The sequence below is a fragment of the Doryrhamphus excisus genome, chromosome 21 (genome assembly GCF_030265055.1).
Source record: "Doryrhamphus excisus isolate RoL2022-K1 chromosome 21, RoL_Dexc_1.0, whole genome shotgun sequence".
Lineage (NCBI taxonomy): Eukaryota > Metazoa > Chordata > Actinopteri > Syngnathiformes > Syngnathidae > Doryrhamphus > Doryrhamphus excisus.
In genome coordinates this window covers 2,595,122-2,610,918 of record NC_080486.1, presented here as the reverse complement: position 1 = coordinate 2,610,918, position 15,797 = coordinate 2,595,122, and the positions used below count along the sequence as shown (strand labels likewise).

The window sequence follows — 15,797 nt, the reverse complement described above, 5'->3', positions numbered from 1 at the left end:
AAGTCCTTTAAAGTCACAATCTAACAATTTTCTCAATTATTTTTCACATTAAAAAATGTATTAAAGTGACTATATGTTATGTGATGCTCACCGTTTTATTGAGCAATGTGTATTTTGGAACGCCCTGCTTACCGGCGCCGTGGCTTAGTTGGTTAAAGCGCCTGTCTAGTAAACAGGAGATCCTGGGTTCGAATCCCAGCGGTGCCTTTTCAGGCTTCAACGAGGTCACCTATCATGTAGGGATACAAAATACAATTTATTTGCAAAAGACCATTCAATAATAAACAGCTTCCTGTCGCGTGATGTCGCTTTTATTTTGAAGGTACACAGGAATACATGTCGATTACCGATCTCTCTCTCTCTCACACACACACACACACAAAACACACACACGAAGAAGAAGTCCTGCAGGACTGGCGATTGATTCCGTTCCTCTTCGTTGTTTGACGGTATGCTATATAAAAATATATATTTATGTAAATATTCCCAACTGCTTTATTTGCTTTCCGCTTGGAGGAAGCAACTTTTCATTGCACGTGCAGCTTTTTTATTCCTTTCCGGTTCTGTAAAAAGCGTTGTCACGGTTGTGTAACTAGTTTTGCATATTGTTATTGGAGGGACACACTTGTGTTTACACTTTCCACGTGTGGCAGAAGGGCTGTGAGAACCCTCCCACTGTGGGCACACCCCCACTATGGGCACACCCCCACTGTGGGCACAGCACCTGTTTTACTCTGATTAGTCTGATTGATGGGCGGAGCTGCGTGACTATATAATGGGTGGGTCTCGTGCGTCTTCCCTCTTTCTCTCATTCTGGATCCGCGGCTCCTCGTGGCGGTTGTGCTGTGGCGTGGCGTGGTCGTGCTTTACCAGCGAGGTGTGGGTTCCGGCAACAGCGTGGCATCAAGGCTTCGCCGCTGGAATTTTGTGTGTGGCTGGCATCGAGTCATCATGTGCCTGTGTGCGTGGGTGTTCTTTTTATAGGCGGCTGTATGAAGCATTGTGGCCTATTTTTAAGTATTCTTTTGTGGACAGGACCCAATCCTGGTGGTGGGTTTTTCCTCACAGATCCGCGCGTGTGTGTGTGTGTGTGTGTGTGTGGTGTCACGGGTGTTTTAGTTTCTTTCTCCCTTCATGATTGACGGTAAGTCCAAGCTGTGTTCCCCTTTAGTGCCACCAGGTGGCGTTGTTGGTACTGTTCAATCAAAATTCATGTGTGTCAGCAGATGGCAAATGAGGCGAGACCATGTCCATGTGATATCGGGGATCGAATGGAGTATGGCGAACTCGGCCAGGAGGTCCAAATCGAGCATTTCAAAGCATATGTAGCGAAACCATCTACGGTGTCCGAGAAGGCCGTTGTCGTCATTCACGACATATTTGGGTGGCAGCTTCCCAACACCAGATACATGGCGGACATGTTGGCTGCCAATGGATACACGTGTGTGAGACATCTGATTATTGCATAAAATCTTTAATATTTAAATGTACAACTGCATGTTTTTCCTTCTGCTCAGGGCCGTTTGTCCGGATTTCTTTCTTGGAAAAGAACCGTGGAGCCCATCACGTGACTGGTCCACATTCATGGCATGGATTGAAGACAAGAAGTCCACCAACATCAACAAGTAAGCGTTGGCCTTCAGGTTCTACCTGTTGAAATTCCAATAATGACTTAGGATAAAATGATGTTTTTCAAAAGCCACTTGTTTGCGTAGACAAATACTTTTTATGAATCACATGTCAAACAACTACCATATGGTGCATTCAAGAACCGCTGGAAAAAAACATGTAAAATTGGTAGGCTTTCCAACAGTGGCATATGCATGCTGTATATCTGACTTGTATTGGCATTATCGGTATTCGCCAGGAATGGCATCTGGAATATAAACGGGAAAAATAAATATCCACTGTGGCAACTCCTTAAGGAAAAAAAGCCGAAACAAACTAACAAAAAATCATACATTTAAAAATTATTACCAACTTAAAATGAATGAGATGGACTCATTCTAAACTTCTGTAGTATACTAGGTGGCCACTAGGTGTCAGTAAAGAGACTCGCCACAAGTCCTGTACTGTAACTTTCTATATAGTCTATATATTAGGTGTTTTCTGTTGTACTATATTGGGTAATACCAGAGTAAAAAAGGTGATATACGAGCTGTATACCTTCCAGAGAGGTGGATGCTTTGCTGAGGTTCCTGGTGAAGCACTGCGGGGCCAAACGCATCGGCATGGTGGGCTTCTGCTGGGGAGGATCTGCCACACATCATATCGCCTTGCACTACCCCGAGGTGTCGGCCGGCGTGTCATTCTACGGTACGTCATGTGTGCAGCACGCAGCCACTGTTTTGTAGCAAGTTCCTGATTTGCTCCCGTCCTGCAGGAATCATCGAAGAGGGAGAGGACAAATACGACCTGAAGAGTCCGACCTTGTTTATCTTTGCAGAGAACGACAACTTCATCCCGTTGGATCAGGTGGGTATTTATTTTTGATAAATGCCCAAAGATTCAATAATATAACCAGCGACATGTTCTTCTGTTGATAAGGTGAGCCGCCTGGAAGCAAAGCTGGAGGAGAAATGCAACGTGGATTACCAGGTGAAGGTCTTCCCCGGACAGAGCCACGGATTCGCACACCGGAAGAGAGAGGACATCAACCCGATGGATGAACCCAGAATTCAGGAGGCCAGAACTGATATGATCAACTGGCTGAACAAATATATTTAAATACATGCAAAATGTCATATCACATAAGGGCATGCATGGAGCACAATGATGCTGTCCTATAAGATGACTAATTATTTTTTCCGGGTTTTGAAAAACATCTCAGGCTCTGTCTGTGTGTACTTTAGTACTTTAAAACCAAACACAGCGGCCTTATTTATACAGTATATCCAATATTTTTTGTAGTACACAATCTGTTCACAACCTTCCAAGTACAGTTTTAACATTACATTAGAGCCCTCTAGACATGAAATAACACCCCTACAGTCACCTTTACACTTCTATTACCCACTACATAAGTTCATGTGGTCTTTTTGTGTGTTCCGGTGCTTGGGTGAGTAGACAGGAAGTGATGTCAAGGGTTCGGTTAAATTTTTAGCTTCATGACGAGAGTTGCACATTACACGGTGTAACGGATTATTGTGCCTGTTAGATAATTCAAACCCTGCAATAAAAGCCTGTTCTGGTGCTTGTGTGTCTCACCCAACAATGGAGTAACTAAGTTTTCTAAGGAGGGGTTTGTTTTAATCCCGTGACACCGCTGGTATTAAAGTATTAAACATACTTCATACAGAAGTGATGGCATGAAATAAAAACATAGCCGCTGTATATTTCCACAGACCAACATTTTAATGGCAGGTTTGGGTATCAAACGATAAATAGCGGTAAGCAGTGCGGTTTTTAGTGCCCAGGAAGTGCCTACAATCAGCAGCTCAAACGTGTTACCGTGTTCTAGAGCGCCGCCGAGTCTGCAGGTGTTGAGGGACCGGGATGGTGTGGGATTTTTTTTTTTTTTTTTTAGTCCTCGCACTCTCCCGGGCTTCGGATGTCGTCGATCTTGAGGATCATCTTGACGACTTGGGTGGCCAGCAGGATCTGCTGCTTTTTGCCGATGAGGGTCTCCACCACGTGTTGCTGCTTCATGTCTGCGTTGGAAGCACAAAGACATTTTAGCGGCCGATTGTGGGGGTTGAGGGGGTGGGAGAGATTTGATGTGGACGCTTACCGTTGGTGTTGTTGTGAAGACAGTCGATGCCCAGGTAGGGGTTGTTGTCTCGGACTTGTCTGGCTCGGACCTCGGTCATGGTCTGGATGGGGTTGAGGCCGCTGTTCTCGGCCAGCGCCATTGGGATGACCTCCAAGGCATCTGCAAAGGCTCTCATTGCATACTGCTCCAACGAAGGGCACTGCAAATTAAACAAGATGAAAATTGAGGACTGAGGTTGCCAATGATTGCTTCAAAAAAAAAAAAAAGTTTTGCACCTTACCTTATCTGCCGCCTGATTGACAGCCAAAGCGCAAGAAATCTCAGAAGCTCCTCCTCCATAAACTACACGGTTGTCCCTGACCAGGTTGCGAATGACGCAAAGAGCATCATGGAGCGCACGCTTGGCCTCATCGATGATCTATTAAAAAGGCAAAACGAGTTAACCAAAATTGGTCCCACCGAGGGGGTCGGCGTGCATCAACTGCGACTCATTCGCCATCTTACCATCTTGTTGCCTCCACGGATGAAGATGGTCACAGCCCTGGTGTTCTTGCAGTCCTGGATGACCAGCATGTGGTCCTTTGTGGTGCCGAAGGAGATCTCCTTCACCAAGCCGGCAGTGCCCAGCTTCTCTGGAGTCAGCTCACAGAACCTGGGCACAATGCGCCCCCCTGTGGCTATGGCGATCAACTGCACAGGAAAGAATATGTTGACTCAATACAGACGTCTAAAATAGTCTCAACCTGGGACCTGCAATGTGTAGTATTATTTGAATGAGCCCAAATAAGCGTGGAAATAGTCCGCATCTCACCTCAATCTCAGGCCCTCCGACCCAGCGGACAGCGGGTAACTTGTTCTGCAGCAGAAGGTGGTTGGCTTCATCGTCAAAGCCCCACTGGCAGATAGCCAAGTTGGCGCCGTTGCTTTTGACCTAAAACAAGGCAGATGTGGACGTCAAACACGAGGAAAGCCGGCCGTTATGTTCCTGAACAACAAACCTGTTGGATCATCTCCTGAAACTTCTCCTTTTCATATTTCTGGAGAGCTTTGTAGTCCTCAACAGACGTGACGTCCAACTTGTGCTTGGTCTTGGGCTTCGGGGGCTCGAACGGACAGGTGAGGATTGCGATTTTAACATCTTTCAGAACCTGAGTTGCAATAAAGAAGCGTTGTCGTCAGCTATGTTCTTCACTCGGTGTTTCATGTGGTGCTCTGACCTTTGGCATCTGCGGGTGACTGAACTCTTTGTCGACGATGACGCCCTTGATGAGCTGCGTGTCCTCCAGTTTGCCTCCCACCTTGCCCTCCATCTTGATGAGCTCAAAGTCCACATCCTTCCTCTCCATGTCGGCCACGGTGAGGATGGCGTTCACCGCGATCTCGGCCATCTGCCTGTGGCACCGGTTGATGCTGAAGGCCCAACGTCAAAAGGAAAGCTCGGTAAAAGCGCAGCAAAACCCAAAATATGACCGAGTTAGCGAGACTCACACTTTAGAGCCCAGTGTTGTCATGGCGGTCTGAATGAGCGGTTCCGTGTTGTTGGGGTCGCAGGGGAACGTTTCGCCGATTTTGTCGAGCTGCTCGATGGCGATGCGGGCGGCTAGGTCGTAGCCATCAGAGATCCTGATGGGGTGGATTCCCCGGTCTAGGAGCTGCTCTGCCTGCTCAAGCAGGGCCCCTGCCAGCACTGATGAGTCAAAAAATACAAAATTATATAGACATGCTAGAAATATAACAATGACCATAAAAAGGTACTGGAAACCGGACATTCTCAACTGTCACACACAGCTACTCAAAAATTACATCAATTCGATTAATAAAATAAAAGAATTGTATCATAAAAATGATAAAATAAAAACAAATACATTTAATACAACCACATTTTAACTTTAATTTTTTTCCATGGTTAATTGGTTCCCGACTTGGCGGTGATATGTGAATTCCCGCTGACTAGGGTTCCATATTTATAAATATATAAATATTATTTTTATAGTTAGAGGAAAACAGGATTTACTAGAGACCTATAGACATGAAATAGCACCCCTATAGTCACTTTGACACTGATATAACCCTGTATAGTAGATATAAAAAACAGAAAATAAGCCATTATGGACATCAGACATTAAGAACATTTGAGAACACCTGCTTTAAACTATTTAAGACATTGCTGGAATAGTTGTGCATACTGTTTATAAATGTGCACAATTGTGAATATTTATCCAAATAGAGCCAGTGTCAGTCGCTTTTACTTTGAAAGTCACACACACCTAGCTCTAGCAAGTGTTTCCTTTCACGTACCAACAACTCCAGTGGTTCCATCGCCAATCTCGTCATCTTGTGACTTGGACAGCTCCACCATGAGTTTAGCAATCTGATGGTCCACGTCCATCATGCTGAGAATGGTGGCTCCGTCATTGGTGACAGTCACTTCTCCATCTTTGTCAACCATCATCTTGTCCAGGCCTGGTGACGAGAATTGTTGGAGGGATTATAATAAAGGACTGATCATGAAATGGAGTCTTTGGCATATTACACGTACCGTTAGGTCCCAAAGAAGTCCTAAGGGTTGAAGCAACTGCCTTGGCTGCCATAATATGGGACTGCAAAAACACACAATTAAGCATGTTAAATGTCAACTTTTATATACATGATGAGAAATGTCATTTGACAAAGCATCTGTGATGACCATTGGTGGCCTCAACCCTACAACACCCATCGCCTTGAAGCACATGGGCCTCATGTTAGCATTGTGGCTAGCAGCCCGATAAGCTAATCTTTTTAATCACATTCAATTTGCTCTGACAACAGCATCGCACTGTGATATAAATAAAAGCTAAAATTAGGTGGTTTTCACTACTGAATGTCGTTGGCATTTTACAAATAATGCAACTGCAATAAAATCAGCCATGTGCTAACCGACATGCATGCTACATGCTAGCCCATTGTACCTTCAGTGCATCAATGCCAGTTAGCCGTGTCTTCTTATCCTGGTCTTTAATGATGATGAAAGGCCTTCCATATTCGTCGAAGGCAAGTGTGCCCAGCGTTGACATGTTGACGAAGGAATTGGGCTCCCAAACGTCCTTATCGCTGACAAAATAACGACTTTTATAGATGGATACTGGAGTGTGGCCGAGTTACGAGCCGCACGGATCTGCCGGCTACTTCTGGAAGGCTCCACGGGCGGAGAGGGCGGGACCAAATAGCTAGCACATCACATTTATAATCTTAATGAAACAATTAAATACAAATTGATTTCAGTGTCGTAATATAATTTCTAGTAATATCACAAGCAGAAAACGTTATATATAAAAGGTTAAAATAAAGTTAAGCTCATTTGGACTCTTCCGGTCTCGTCCTCCCTCGCGAGAACTCGATCAGTGAGCGAAAATTAATGCTAAGGGTGTGTTGGAATCGACGACTCCCTCTTGATTTATTAAAAGGTATTCCTTTTTTTATAACAAATTTGGATTCATATTCATGTAGAAAATATTAGTAGCAGTAGCAATTTTACTTGACTGCTACCACACGGAGACATTAGAACCTCAACATTTAACTGCACGTGTTCAATAACTTCTGCTGTCAAAGTATGACGTAACTTCCGGGTATCCCGTGGCAGTGTTTACATTTTCTTCGCGTTTAAATGGTGAGAGGACTATTGTGGCGTGGCTCCCTTTCTCATCTCTTGTAGGTAACCTTGGAAGAATGCATCTTGACAATGCGATGCCTAGTTTTAACTTAGCTAATAATTTAGCTTAGCATCATCTGGTTCCACTGTTCAATGTAAATATCTTTGTTGTTATGCAGAATGCCCAGTGAAGTCAAGCCTCGGTTTCTGGTTCTCTACGGCTCCCAGAAGGGTCAAGCCCAGTCCATAGCAGAAGGGGTCTCTGAAGAGGCACAGGAGCATGGACTTCTGGCTGAGATCAGCTGCTTGAATGAGAGGGATAAGTACCATCTGGAGAAGGAGAAGTGTCCTGTGGTGTTTATTGTGTCAACTACTGGAGATGGGGAGCCACCGGACAATGCCCTGCAATTTGTTAAGCAAATCAAGAAGAAAACCAACCCCTGCGATCACTATAAACACCTTAACTATGCACTTTTAGGTAATTTTTTTTTTGGGGGGGGGGGGGCATTGGGATTTGACCTTTGCCCTCCCTTGCCTTTTTGTGTAAATCATCAAGATGCTAAGTACTTGGTATTGATCTTTTATATACATTTCCTCTCCGTGTATCTCAGCTTTAGGAGACACAAATTATGCAAATTTTTGCAACTGTGGCAAAACGATTGAGAGGCGTCTGCAGGAACTTGGAGCACACCAATTCTATGCAACAGGATATGCAGATGACGGTGTAGGGTAAGGAATACAACGTAAAAATCTCTAATCGGGGGTATTGAAAGTGTGGGACCTCACTTCAGAATACGTGAAACACCCAAACTAAATATTATGTCGCAATATCTTGTGTAATATTAGTGTAAAAGTAACTATAGGGGTGTTATTTCAAGAATATGGGACTCTAATAATGTTAAAAAAATGTTTTTTTGTGCTATAATTACTATATAATTACACGATCTGGTCTGGAAATAAGACTTTTAAAGACTTTGTTGCCCCCCCTACCCCAGGCTGGAGGTGGTTGTGGACCCTTGGCTTGAAGGACTGTGGACAGCCGTCAAAGCTGCCATATCAAATATGGCGTCCGATCGGAACGTTAAAGAGGATTCAGTGAATACGACTCCTGATTCTTCACTGCCGGATGTCCAACTAGACCTCCTGAACCTCACTGACCAGGATCCCAAATGTGCACCTCCCAGTACCACCCGAGCAGTTGATGGTTCTTTTTCTCTTGCAGCAGAACTAGAGACAATAAACAAGGATGCTGGATCTTCTAATGCTCCTTCACTGACACACTCGGTGCCACCTCTGTCTGATTCATCTCTAAATGTTCCTACACTACCTCCACCTTTCTTGGATGTCTCTCTGCAGGAAGCCATCACTCCTGAAGATGAGGTGATAAAGTACATATTGTAGTATATTCACCTATTTTCTGGTTTTAAACCCCTTTTCTTTCAGATTTTTGGACCATTAAATAAGGAAAGTCTGTATGAAGTACCTATATCCCGGGCAGTTCATTTAGCATCAGGAGATTCTGTCAAGACAGCCATTCTTTTTGAGCTGGACATCTCTGTAAGGGATTTGTGCGAGTGTTCTGCAAATACAATTTAATTATAATTTCACGTTTAAATGTCTTCGTTTCATTCCAGGCTTACCCGATGTTGACCTACCAGCCAGGGGATTCCTTCGACGTCTTCTGCCCAAATAGAGCCTCTGAGGTTGAGCACATGCTGCGCCGATTGGACCTCGAGGATCAGAAGAATTATCACGTCAATGTTTCAGTGCTTGAAAATACAAAGAAAAAAGGCACACATGCATATCATGCTTTATTTACGGTGTTTTTAGCTCACCTTTTATTGTAGAATTTGTAATGTTGTTTTCCTGCTGTGTCACAGGTGCTCAGGTGCCGTCCTACATCCATCAGAACATGTCACTGCTGTACCTGTTTACATGGTGTTTGGAGATTAGAAGTGTTCCCAAGAAGGTGCGTCCACTTTTAACATAGCCGGCGTTTCTCCAGCTGTAAAATACATAAATCTTTTAAAGTTTTTCTAGGTGTCATTTTAAAATGATGTGGTATATAGCTTAAAATAATTATTTTCAGCATTTACAACATAATTTATTAATATTTAGTGAGATTTAGAGTCAAGTAGTCTGCCTTTCGCTTAAATCAAATTGACCGTGCCCTGGAAAGATATAAAAAATACTAGCAATTAACATCAACGTTGGGTTTATGGGCAGACTTTTCTCTTAAAATTGATTAAATTCACGCACCGCAGTTGCGTCATTAAATGCAGGTTGTGATTTTTTTTTTTATTTTATGCCCACATCTGTGTAAACTGGGCCGTTAAGGTGTTTTAATAAAGCCTCTCCATGACTCAGTTAGTGGCTAGACCAGGGGTGGGCAAACTATAGCCCGGGGGCCACATCCGGCCCGCCAAGTGTTTGAATATGGCCCTCCTGTTCTTTTTAAAGTATTTCATTTAAATTTACCGTACAACCTGGCATCATGGCTTGAGCCAACCTTTTGATGGTTTAAGTAGCTGTTTTATCAATATTGTTATTTGATGTGGTCTGTTGTTTACAAAGTACTCCTGAAAAAAGGGACACAAGCACAATAAAAATAAATAAATAAATAAAAATAAAACAATTTAAAAAATAAAAACAAAAAATATTAATTCATTCATTCGCCGGGGTTGCTGGAGCCGAGACGCGGGGTACACCCTGGACTGGTCGCCAGCCAATCACAGGGCACATATAGACAAACAACCATTCACACTCACATAAAATAAACATATTTAAATAATAATAATAATTAATTTAATTTATAATGCACTTTACGTCAAATGAATGACCTCAAAGTGCACATATAGCAGATTGCATGACACTTTTACAGATACAATAATTCCAGGTGGACGGTTACGTGTAATAAACATAATAGTCTGGCCCCTCGTCAATTTTGTTAAACCAATGCGGCCCGTGGGTCAAAAAGCTAGAATATATATATATATAATTTTGAAATCTATGATACAATACAAATATATCACAATGCAGGCGCTCCAGTGACAACACTGTTTGACGTAGTACCAATAATAATAATCATAGTCACATCAAAATCCTCATTCAGTCTTGCGAACTTAACCAATACTATTGTTCCTGTTTTAATGTTGCATAATGCAGCCATCAAAACAACATAGATTCCTCATAAACACCATAATTGTGTGATTTTGTGACATAATGACCAGCAGGTACGTGTCGTTTTTCCCCGCCATCTTTTCAGGCCTTCCTACGAGCACTGTCTGAACATACGGCGGATGGCGTGCAAAAAAGGAGGCTGCAGGAGCTCTGCAGCAAACAAGGCACCGCGGACTACAACCAGTACGTGAGAGAGTCGAGTCTCAGCGTTATGGAGCTTCTCGACGCCTTCCCGTCCTGCTCGCCGCCTCTCGGCGTCCTAATAGGTCAGAGCAAACTTTTTTTTTTTTATTTACAGCAGCAGCAAAATAGACTTTGATTATCCAGCAGGGGGCACTGTTTCCATAGTTGCTGGAGCTTTAACAAGACTTGAGTAATACATGACAGAGACTACACCAAGTGGGGGGCAACATTCATTTCCTTTTGTTGTGTCAGTTTTTTTTCTTCTGTTAAGAGATATGCCGTCACCCCCTTCAACGTTAACAAACGTGATAAATGTCGCTGCCATCTTGTCTTGATGGAAAACCTTTCTTCCAGGTTATTAGCTACTCGCTCGATGGTTGGAATAACTTTTGCATCCGAGTCGAGCTGTCCTCAGCTCCTGGGCCGTATCCCCGAGTCAGTTATTTTTCATGCCAGCCACTGTGCCTTTTTTTTTTTTTTCTGCTTTCCTTCCTTCCGATGCAGAAACCGGCCATCATTATGTCTGAAAATGTTGGAGTTGGACGCTTCTCAGAGCAACAGATGTTGGGGCCTGAGTGCATAGGTCGTATCGGAGCAAGAGGTTAATAGTGAAGTCTGACTCAGCGAGCGCTGGGACACTATGTTATGCACTCCTTGGGGTTCATTAGACTGCAAGATCAGGGTTTATCCTCATGCTTTGACAGTCACTATAAATAATGAGGGCGAGATGCATGTTTCCATGCAGTGCTCTGTTTCCTGAGGTCTTTTATATGATCATTTTTTTTTCCCCTTCCGTATGTGAAAAGGTCACAGCAGAATGCTGTCTGTAAGCATCTTTTTCTATTTACCTTCCCATAGATCAAGGCTGTCTAAGATTTCGGTCCAAGGGCCGCATACTGACAAATTACAGTATGCACACCAATTCTATGCAACAGGATATGCAGATGACGATGTAGGGTAAGGAATACAAATTTAAAAATCTCAAACCGGGGGCATCCAAAGTGTGGGACCTCATTTCAGAATACGTGAAACACCCAAACTAAATATTATGTCGCAATTGTCGCAATATCTTGTGTAATATTAGTTTAAAAGTAACTATAGGGGTGTTATTTTAAGAATATGGGACTCTAATAATGTTAAAAAAAAGTTTTTTTTGTGCTATAATTACTATATAATTACATAATCCGGTCTGGAAATAAGACTTTTTAAGACTTTGTTGCCCCCCCCTCCCAGGCTGGAGTTGGTTGTGGACCCTTGGCTTGAAGGACTGTGGACTGCTGTCAAAGCAATATGTCAAAGCAATATGCAGAATTCTATTTGGAGGCCCTCACGCATACCTAACGTGCCTGCAAAAATGACGATCATGAACAGGGGCGGCGACAGGAATTTTGGGTCCCTGAGAAAGAAAAAAAAAATCACATTTTATACTATTTGACTTGAACCACAATTTAGTCCAATGTCCAAACAAATTGTTCAATAAATTATTTTTTGTACAAAAAAAAAAATCCACCCTCTGCCTTAAAAGGGAGCAGCTGTACCATTACACCACCAGGGACTAGCAAGTGAGCAGGTGAAGTCTGCCATTTTCTTCTTCAATTAATATGACAACAAAGACAGTGTCAGTTTATTCGCCTCGGGCTGACTTCACAGCGGCAATGCACATCTTTTGCACAAAATACGACCCCCCCACTTGCATCACAGGGGGGCCTATCCACAGAGCGTGCCGGGGGGAGCGTCTCTGAAGCTATCTAAACAAAACATCACCACTTAGCTTTGTGTTTGAGGTGACAGACACATCGAGTATAATCCTGTATCCGACCAGATTGTAGAATTGCATGCTGAACTGAAATGACTCAGCATCGAACCAGCAACCTTGAGGTCGGGAGGCGACCACCGTCCAATCTGAGCTATTCCACCCCGCACCAAATCTGAATTTTACACGTACTGTTAATAGTAAAATGTGTTTACGCCACTAGAGGGCGTCATTGAACCTGGCCATTCATTTTCAATGGGAAAAATGTCAAAAGATGAAAAATGGTGAAGCGTTTCTCAGCATTCACACAATAATACATCTAAATGGCACCGGGGCTGCACTTTGGACGCCCCTGCTGTACATGGAGATTATTATTTTTTTCCTATCTGTAACCCGACAGGCTTGAACTTATCCTTGAATCAACAAAAGTGAAAATGAAAATGAAGTTTCTTAGTTCACTGCCACTCACGGTTTAAAAAGCTTGCGTGGAATGTGTGGATTGGCAAGGACTCTCTACTCTGAAATGAGCACAAAGACACTTGTGAGGTATTTGTAGTACTTCTGAAATGCCATAATTCATAACAACCTTGCTTAATTCATCTGCAGGGGAGGGCACCATTCATACATCAACGTTTGACCACATTTCTACATCTTCCTTTTTTAACTAGTACTTTTGCATATAAATTGCCTTCTGGAAAAAAAAAAAGATGGAATAGATTACATGTCTTGCAGATACCGGCACAAAAATTAGCATTTCTGAAGACAAAGCACTCTCCTTTACACTTTGCAACCGGGCGAAAAAAAAAATATAATTCCTAGTAAGGATGACTGCAGCCTTTTAGATGAACAACTTTTGGTCCGGCACATTTTGACCAATCACGTGTGGCTTTTGCTTTAAAGAGCCGACTCGTTCGCGAACTACCCATCACTTGTGTATCCGAATTCATGGACCTCAAAGCAGGTATGAACAAAAACAGATTTGGGTGGATTAAACAAAGCATACCTTGGTTTTTGTTTGTTTGATTGGCTGGCGACCAGTCCAGGGTGTACCCCGCCTCTCGCCCGAAGACTGCTGGGATAGGCTCCAGCACCCCTCCGGACCCTTGTGAGGAAAAGCGTTAGAAAATGAATGAATGTTTTAAAAGTTACAATGTGTTATAATTAAAATATATTATTATTAGCCTCATAGCTTCTAATAAAAGCCCTTCTTGGCACACTCACATAGCACAATCACATACATATGACTGCGTTGTTTCCATTCACACAAGCTTAACTCTCACCTCCACACAAACTTTCTGCTATATAGATTGTGTACTTTCATTCTGGGCTCTTCGTTGAGTTTGATAAATAGAAGAAGTAGCCACTATTGTGTGTCTGTGTCTTCCAGCATTTTTCCATTAGTCAACCGTGTCCAAATCTGGACTGTGTGTGTGTGTGTCAAGAAGGCATTTTATGAGAAGCTAATAGTACCATTTGTTCTAAAAAAAGGTCCGACATGTTTGACATTGCTATGCCTATGGATTTGTCCTAGCTCAGTGCATCTCATAGACTGAAAGTGCACTGGGTAATAATAATAATATCAAAGAGTACCATGGCTTTTGTTCATTTGTGCTAAAAGGTCCAATGTGTTTGATATTATTACACTTCTAGAGTCAATCTAATAGCTCAGTGCGTTTTCAATTGCATATGTTCTCACAGACTGAAAATGTACGGAGCTAATATAGTGAATCTAAATGTGTAATAATAATAATAATAATATCTATTAGCATCATGCTGTTTGTTCATTTGTCCTGAAAGGAACTGAAATGTATGAAAACGGAAGCAAACAGGATATAATGTAACTCCAACTTGCTCTTCCTGCAGCATCATCATCATCATCATCGTGTTTAGTTTGGTGTGTGTGCCATTCATGTAGATTGAATGTGACGTCAAACTGCTGAGCTGTCTCGCTAACACCTTGAGCTGTTTAGAGGTGTCAGAGGAGAAGAGCGTGAGCAGATTCAGTCCAGCTGTTGGGTCTTTTCCGAGCGATTTAGCTGAATAGTGTGTTCTCGGGGACGCTTCAGCTGCGTCGCTGGTACTCTTGCAGGTTTGTTTATGATTCACCTAACAAGTTTCCAATCAGCAAAGTCGTTTCTTGTCGTGTCCCGTTGCTGTTGCTCAGTGCCCAAAAAAAGAGGGCACCTTCACGGCTGACTTTGCAATGAGGTTGCATCAGCAATCTGCTTCCCACTGGCTTCACATCTGGACACGTGGGACTCCCAACAGTTTATTTCATGAAATGTAGCGGAGAGTTACTGAAAATAGACTCAGACTTTACATCAAGATGACTTGATATCCACCAGGGGGTAATAACACATTTGCAAGACAACACAATGACTGACAGCTGTCCTTGTTTGTATTTATTTTTTGATGCAGAGCATCTCCCAAAGCTGCAGCCGAGGCCTTATTCAGCCGCCAGGTAAGGATAAAAAAAAAAAAAAAAAATGTCGTTTATCATGAACACGTCCTCACTGTGATGAATGTGTGTTGTGTTCCTACTTTAATAATTCTCATTTCTACTCTCATTGCCTCCCTGCACAAGCACGAGTGCAAATCATTAAACGGTAATACGTAACAGTGAAACGTAATTGAAAGGAAGTGAATCATGGATGTGTCTTGACGGTGACTGTTGGCGGTATTTGCATATAGAAATTACACTCCAACACTGACAGATCTCTCCATTTAAGCACCATTTTTGTTCTAGTCGGGCTTCAATGAATGAAGGACATGCCAAGGTGCTAAGTGAATGAAAGAATGAACTCTAATCTCTCGAAAAAAGTGGCTCTTTACTTTAAACCAAGGGTCTCAAACACGCAAATGTGGCCCGCAGGACACTAGTTTGAGACCCCCCGCGTTGATATGAAAGTTTAATGTTAGCGCGGCCTGCGCAAGTTTGATATGGATGCTGTATGGTATCATGTACCCAGGAAAAATTATTAAGTTTGATTAATGTTCATGTTAAAGGTTAAATAACTGTTAATAGTTATCCTCCCTATCCGTGTGGAAGTGGTAAGTTTTTGGCTATTTAAGTTTAAAGGAAATAACTTGAAGGCTATTGTTTAGGTCGCTAGCTCTCTAGTTTGCGAGTTAGCATGTGTCTCAAGACCCTGCAGTTGCGCAATATGTTGTAAATAAAAAGAGTATAAATGTGACTATAGTCGTGTTTTGTCATGTCTACAGGGCTCTAATAATGCTTTGTTCATTTTAATGTGAAAAAAATAATTTGTCTACCCACCAACTATATGTAGTTTAAGTTTTTATTATTTGTTTTGTTATTTTGTTTTATTATTATTATTATT

At 42.6% G+C, this 15,797-nt stretch overlaps 3 protein-coding genes, 1 long non-coding RNA gene and 1 other non-coding gene across 11 annotated transcripts in view; 3 read left to right on the top strand and 2 right to left on the bottom strand.

Annotated features, from left to right (window-relative positions):
• Nucleotides 1–133: 133 nt before the first annotated feature.
• Nucleotides 134–207, top strand: trnat-agu (transfer RNA threonine (anticodon AGU)). Its single transcript has one exon. It is a non-coding gene; the product is annotated as a tRNA-Thr (tRNA).
• A 168-nt stretch (nucleotides 208–375) lies between these two features.
• cmbl (carboxymethylenebutenolidase homolog (Pseudomonas)) lies at nucleotides 376–3,193 on the top strand. 4 transcript variants are annotated; one of them, XM_058059886.1, is made up of 6 exons: nucleotides 376–449; nucleotides 1,227–1,441; nucleotides 1,518–1,625; nucleotides 2,174–2,316; nucleotides 2,384–2,475; nucleotides 2,548–3,193. In XM_058059886.1, the coding sequence occupies exons 2-6, from the start codon at nucleotides 1,227–1,229 to the stop codon at nucleotides 2,725–2,727; spliced, it is 738 nt and encodes a 245-aa protein (XP_057915869.1). In that variant the 5' UTR covers nucleotides 376–449; the 3' UTR covers nucleotides 2,728–3,193. The 4 variants fall into 4 exon arrangements, with proteins under 4 accessions (XP_057915869.1, XP_057915867.1, XP_057915866.1 ...); XM_058059884.1 differs by lacking the exon at nucleotides 376–449 and adding an exon at nucleotides 793–961; XM_058059883.1 differs by lacking the exon at nucleotides 376–449 and adding an exon at nucleotides 809–961 and having other exon boundaries at nucleotides 1,224–1,441.
• A 140-nt stretch (nucleotides 3,194–3,333) lies between these two features.
• On the bottom strand, nucleotides 3,334–6,982 carry cct5 (chaperonin containing TCP1, subunit 5 (epsilon)). The gene is made up of 11 exons (XM_058059880.1): nucleotides 6,661–6,982; nucleotides 6,252–6,312; nucleotides 6,011–6,175; nucleotides 5,201–5,399; nucleotides 4,930–5,122; nucleotides 4,711–4,860; nucleotides 4,524–4,643; nucleotides 4,217–4,402; nucleotides 3,993–4,130; nucleotides 3,731–3,911; nucleotides 3,334–3,650 (listed from the first exon to the last, which is right to left on the bottom strand). Exons 1-11 carry the CDS (start codon nucleotides 6,763–6,765, stop codon nucleotides 3,523–3,525), a joined length of 1,626 nt encoding a protein of 541 aa, XP_057915863.1. The 5' UTR covers nucleotides 6,766–6,982; the 3' UTR covers nucleotides 3,334–3,522.
• Nucleotides 6,983–7,048: 66 nt separating this feature from the next.
• The window catches only part of mtrr (5-methyltetrahydrofolate-homocysteine methyltransferase reductase), a 29,831-nt gene continuing 21,082 nt past the window's right edge, over nucleotides 7,049–15,797 (top strand). The window contains exons 1-9 of one of the 4 annotated variants that reach the window (XM_058059877.1): nucleotides 7,049–7,155; nucleotides 7,520–7,818; nucleotides 7,952–8,069; nucleotides 8,336–8,720; nucleotides 8,784–8,897; nucleotides 8,975–9,131; nucleotides 9,221–9,309; nucleotides 10,606–10,786; nucleotides 14,875–14,917. In XM_058059877.1, the coding sequence (XP_057915860.1) occupies nucleotides 7,521–7,818; nucleotides 7,952–8,069; nucleotides 8,336–8,720; nucleotides 8,784–8,897; nucleotides 8,975–9,131; nucleotides 9,221–9,309; nucleotides 10,606–10,786; nucleotides 14,875–14,917 (1,385 nt within the window). In that variant the 5' untranslated portion in view covers nucleotides 7,049–7,155; nucleotide 7,520. Of the gene's footprint in view, nucleotides 7,156–7,280; nucleotides 7,404–7,519; nucleotides 7,819–7,951; nucleotides 8,070–8,335; nucleotides 8,721–8,783; nucleotides 8,898–8,974; nucleotides 9,132–9,220; nucleotides 9,310–10,605; nucleotides 10,787–14,874; nucleotides 14,918–15,797 lie in introns of those variants that run through there. The other 3 variants (XM_058059876.1, XM_058059879.1, XM_058059878.1) reach the window with 3 other exon arrangements.
• Nucleotides 7,847–15,797, bottom strand: part of LOC131108675 (uncharacterized) — a 44,785-nt gene continuing 36,834 nt past the window's right edge. Inside the window, exons 4-7 of the long non-coding RNA XR_009120505.1 lie at nucleotides 13,460–13,558; nucleotides 9,176–9,267; nucleotides 8,996–9,070; nucleotides 7,847–8,919 (exon numbers count right to left, since the gene is read on the bottom strand). This is a non-coding gene — a long non-coding RNA (uncharacterized LOC131108675). The remainder of the gene's footprint in view (nucleotides 8,920–8,995; nucleotides 9,071–9,175; nucleotides 9,268–13,459; nucleotides 13,559–15,797) is intronic.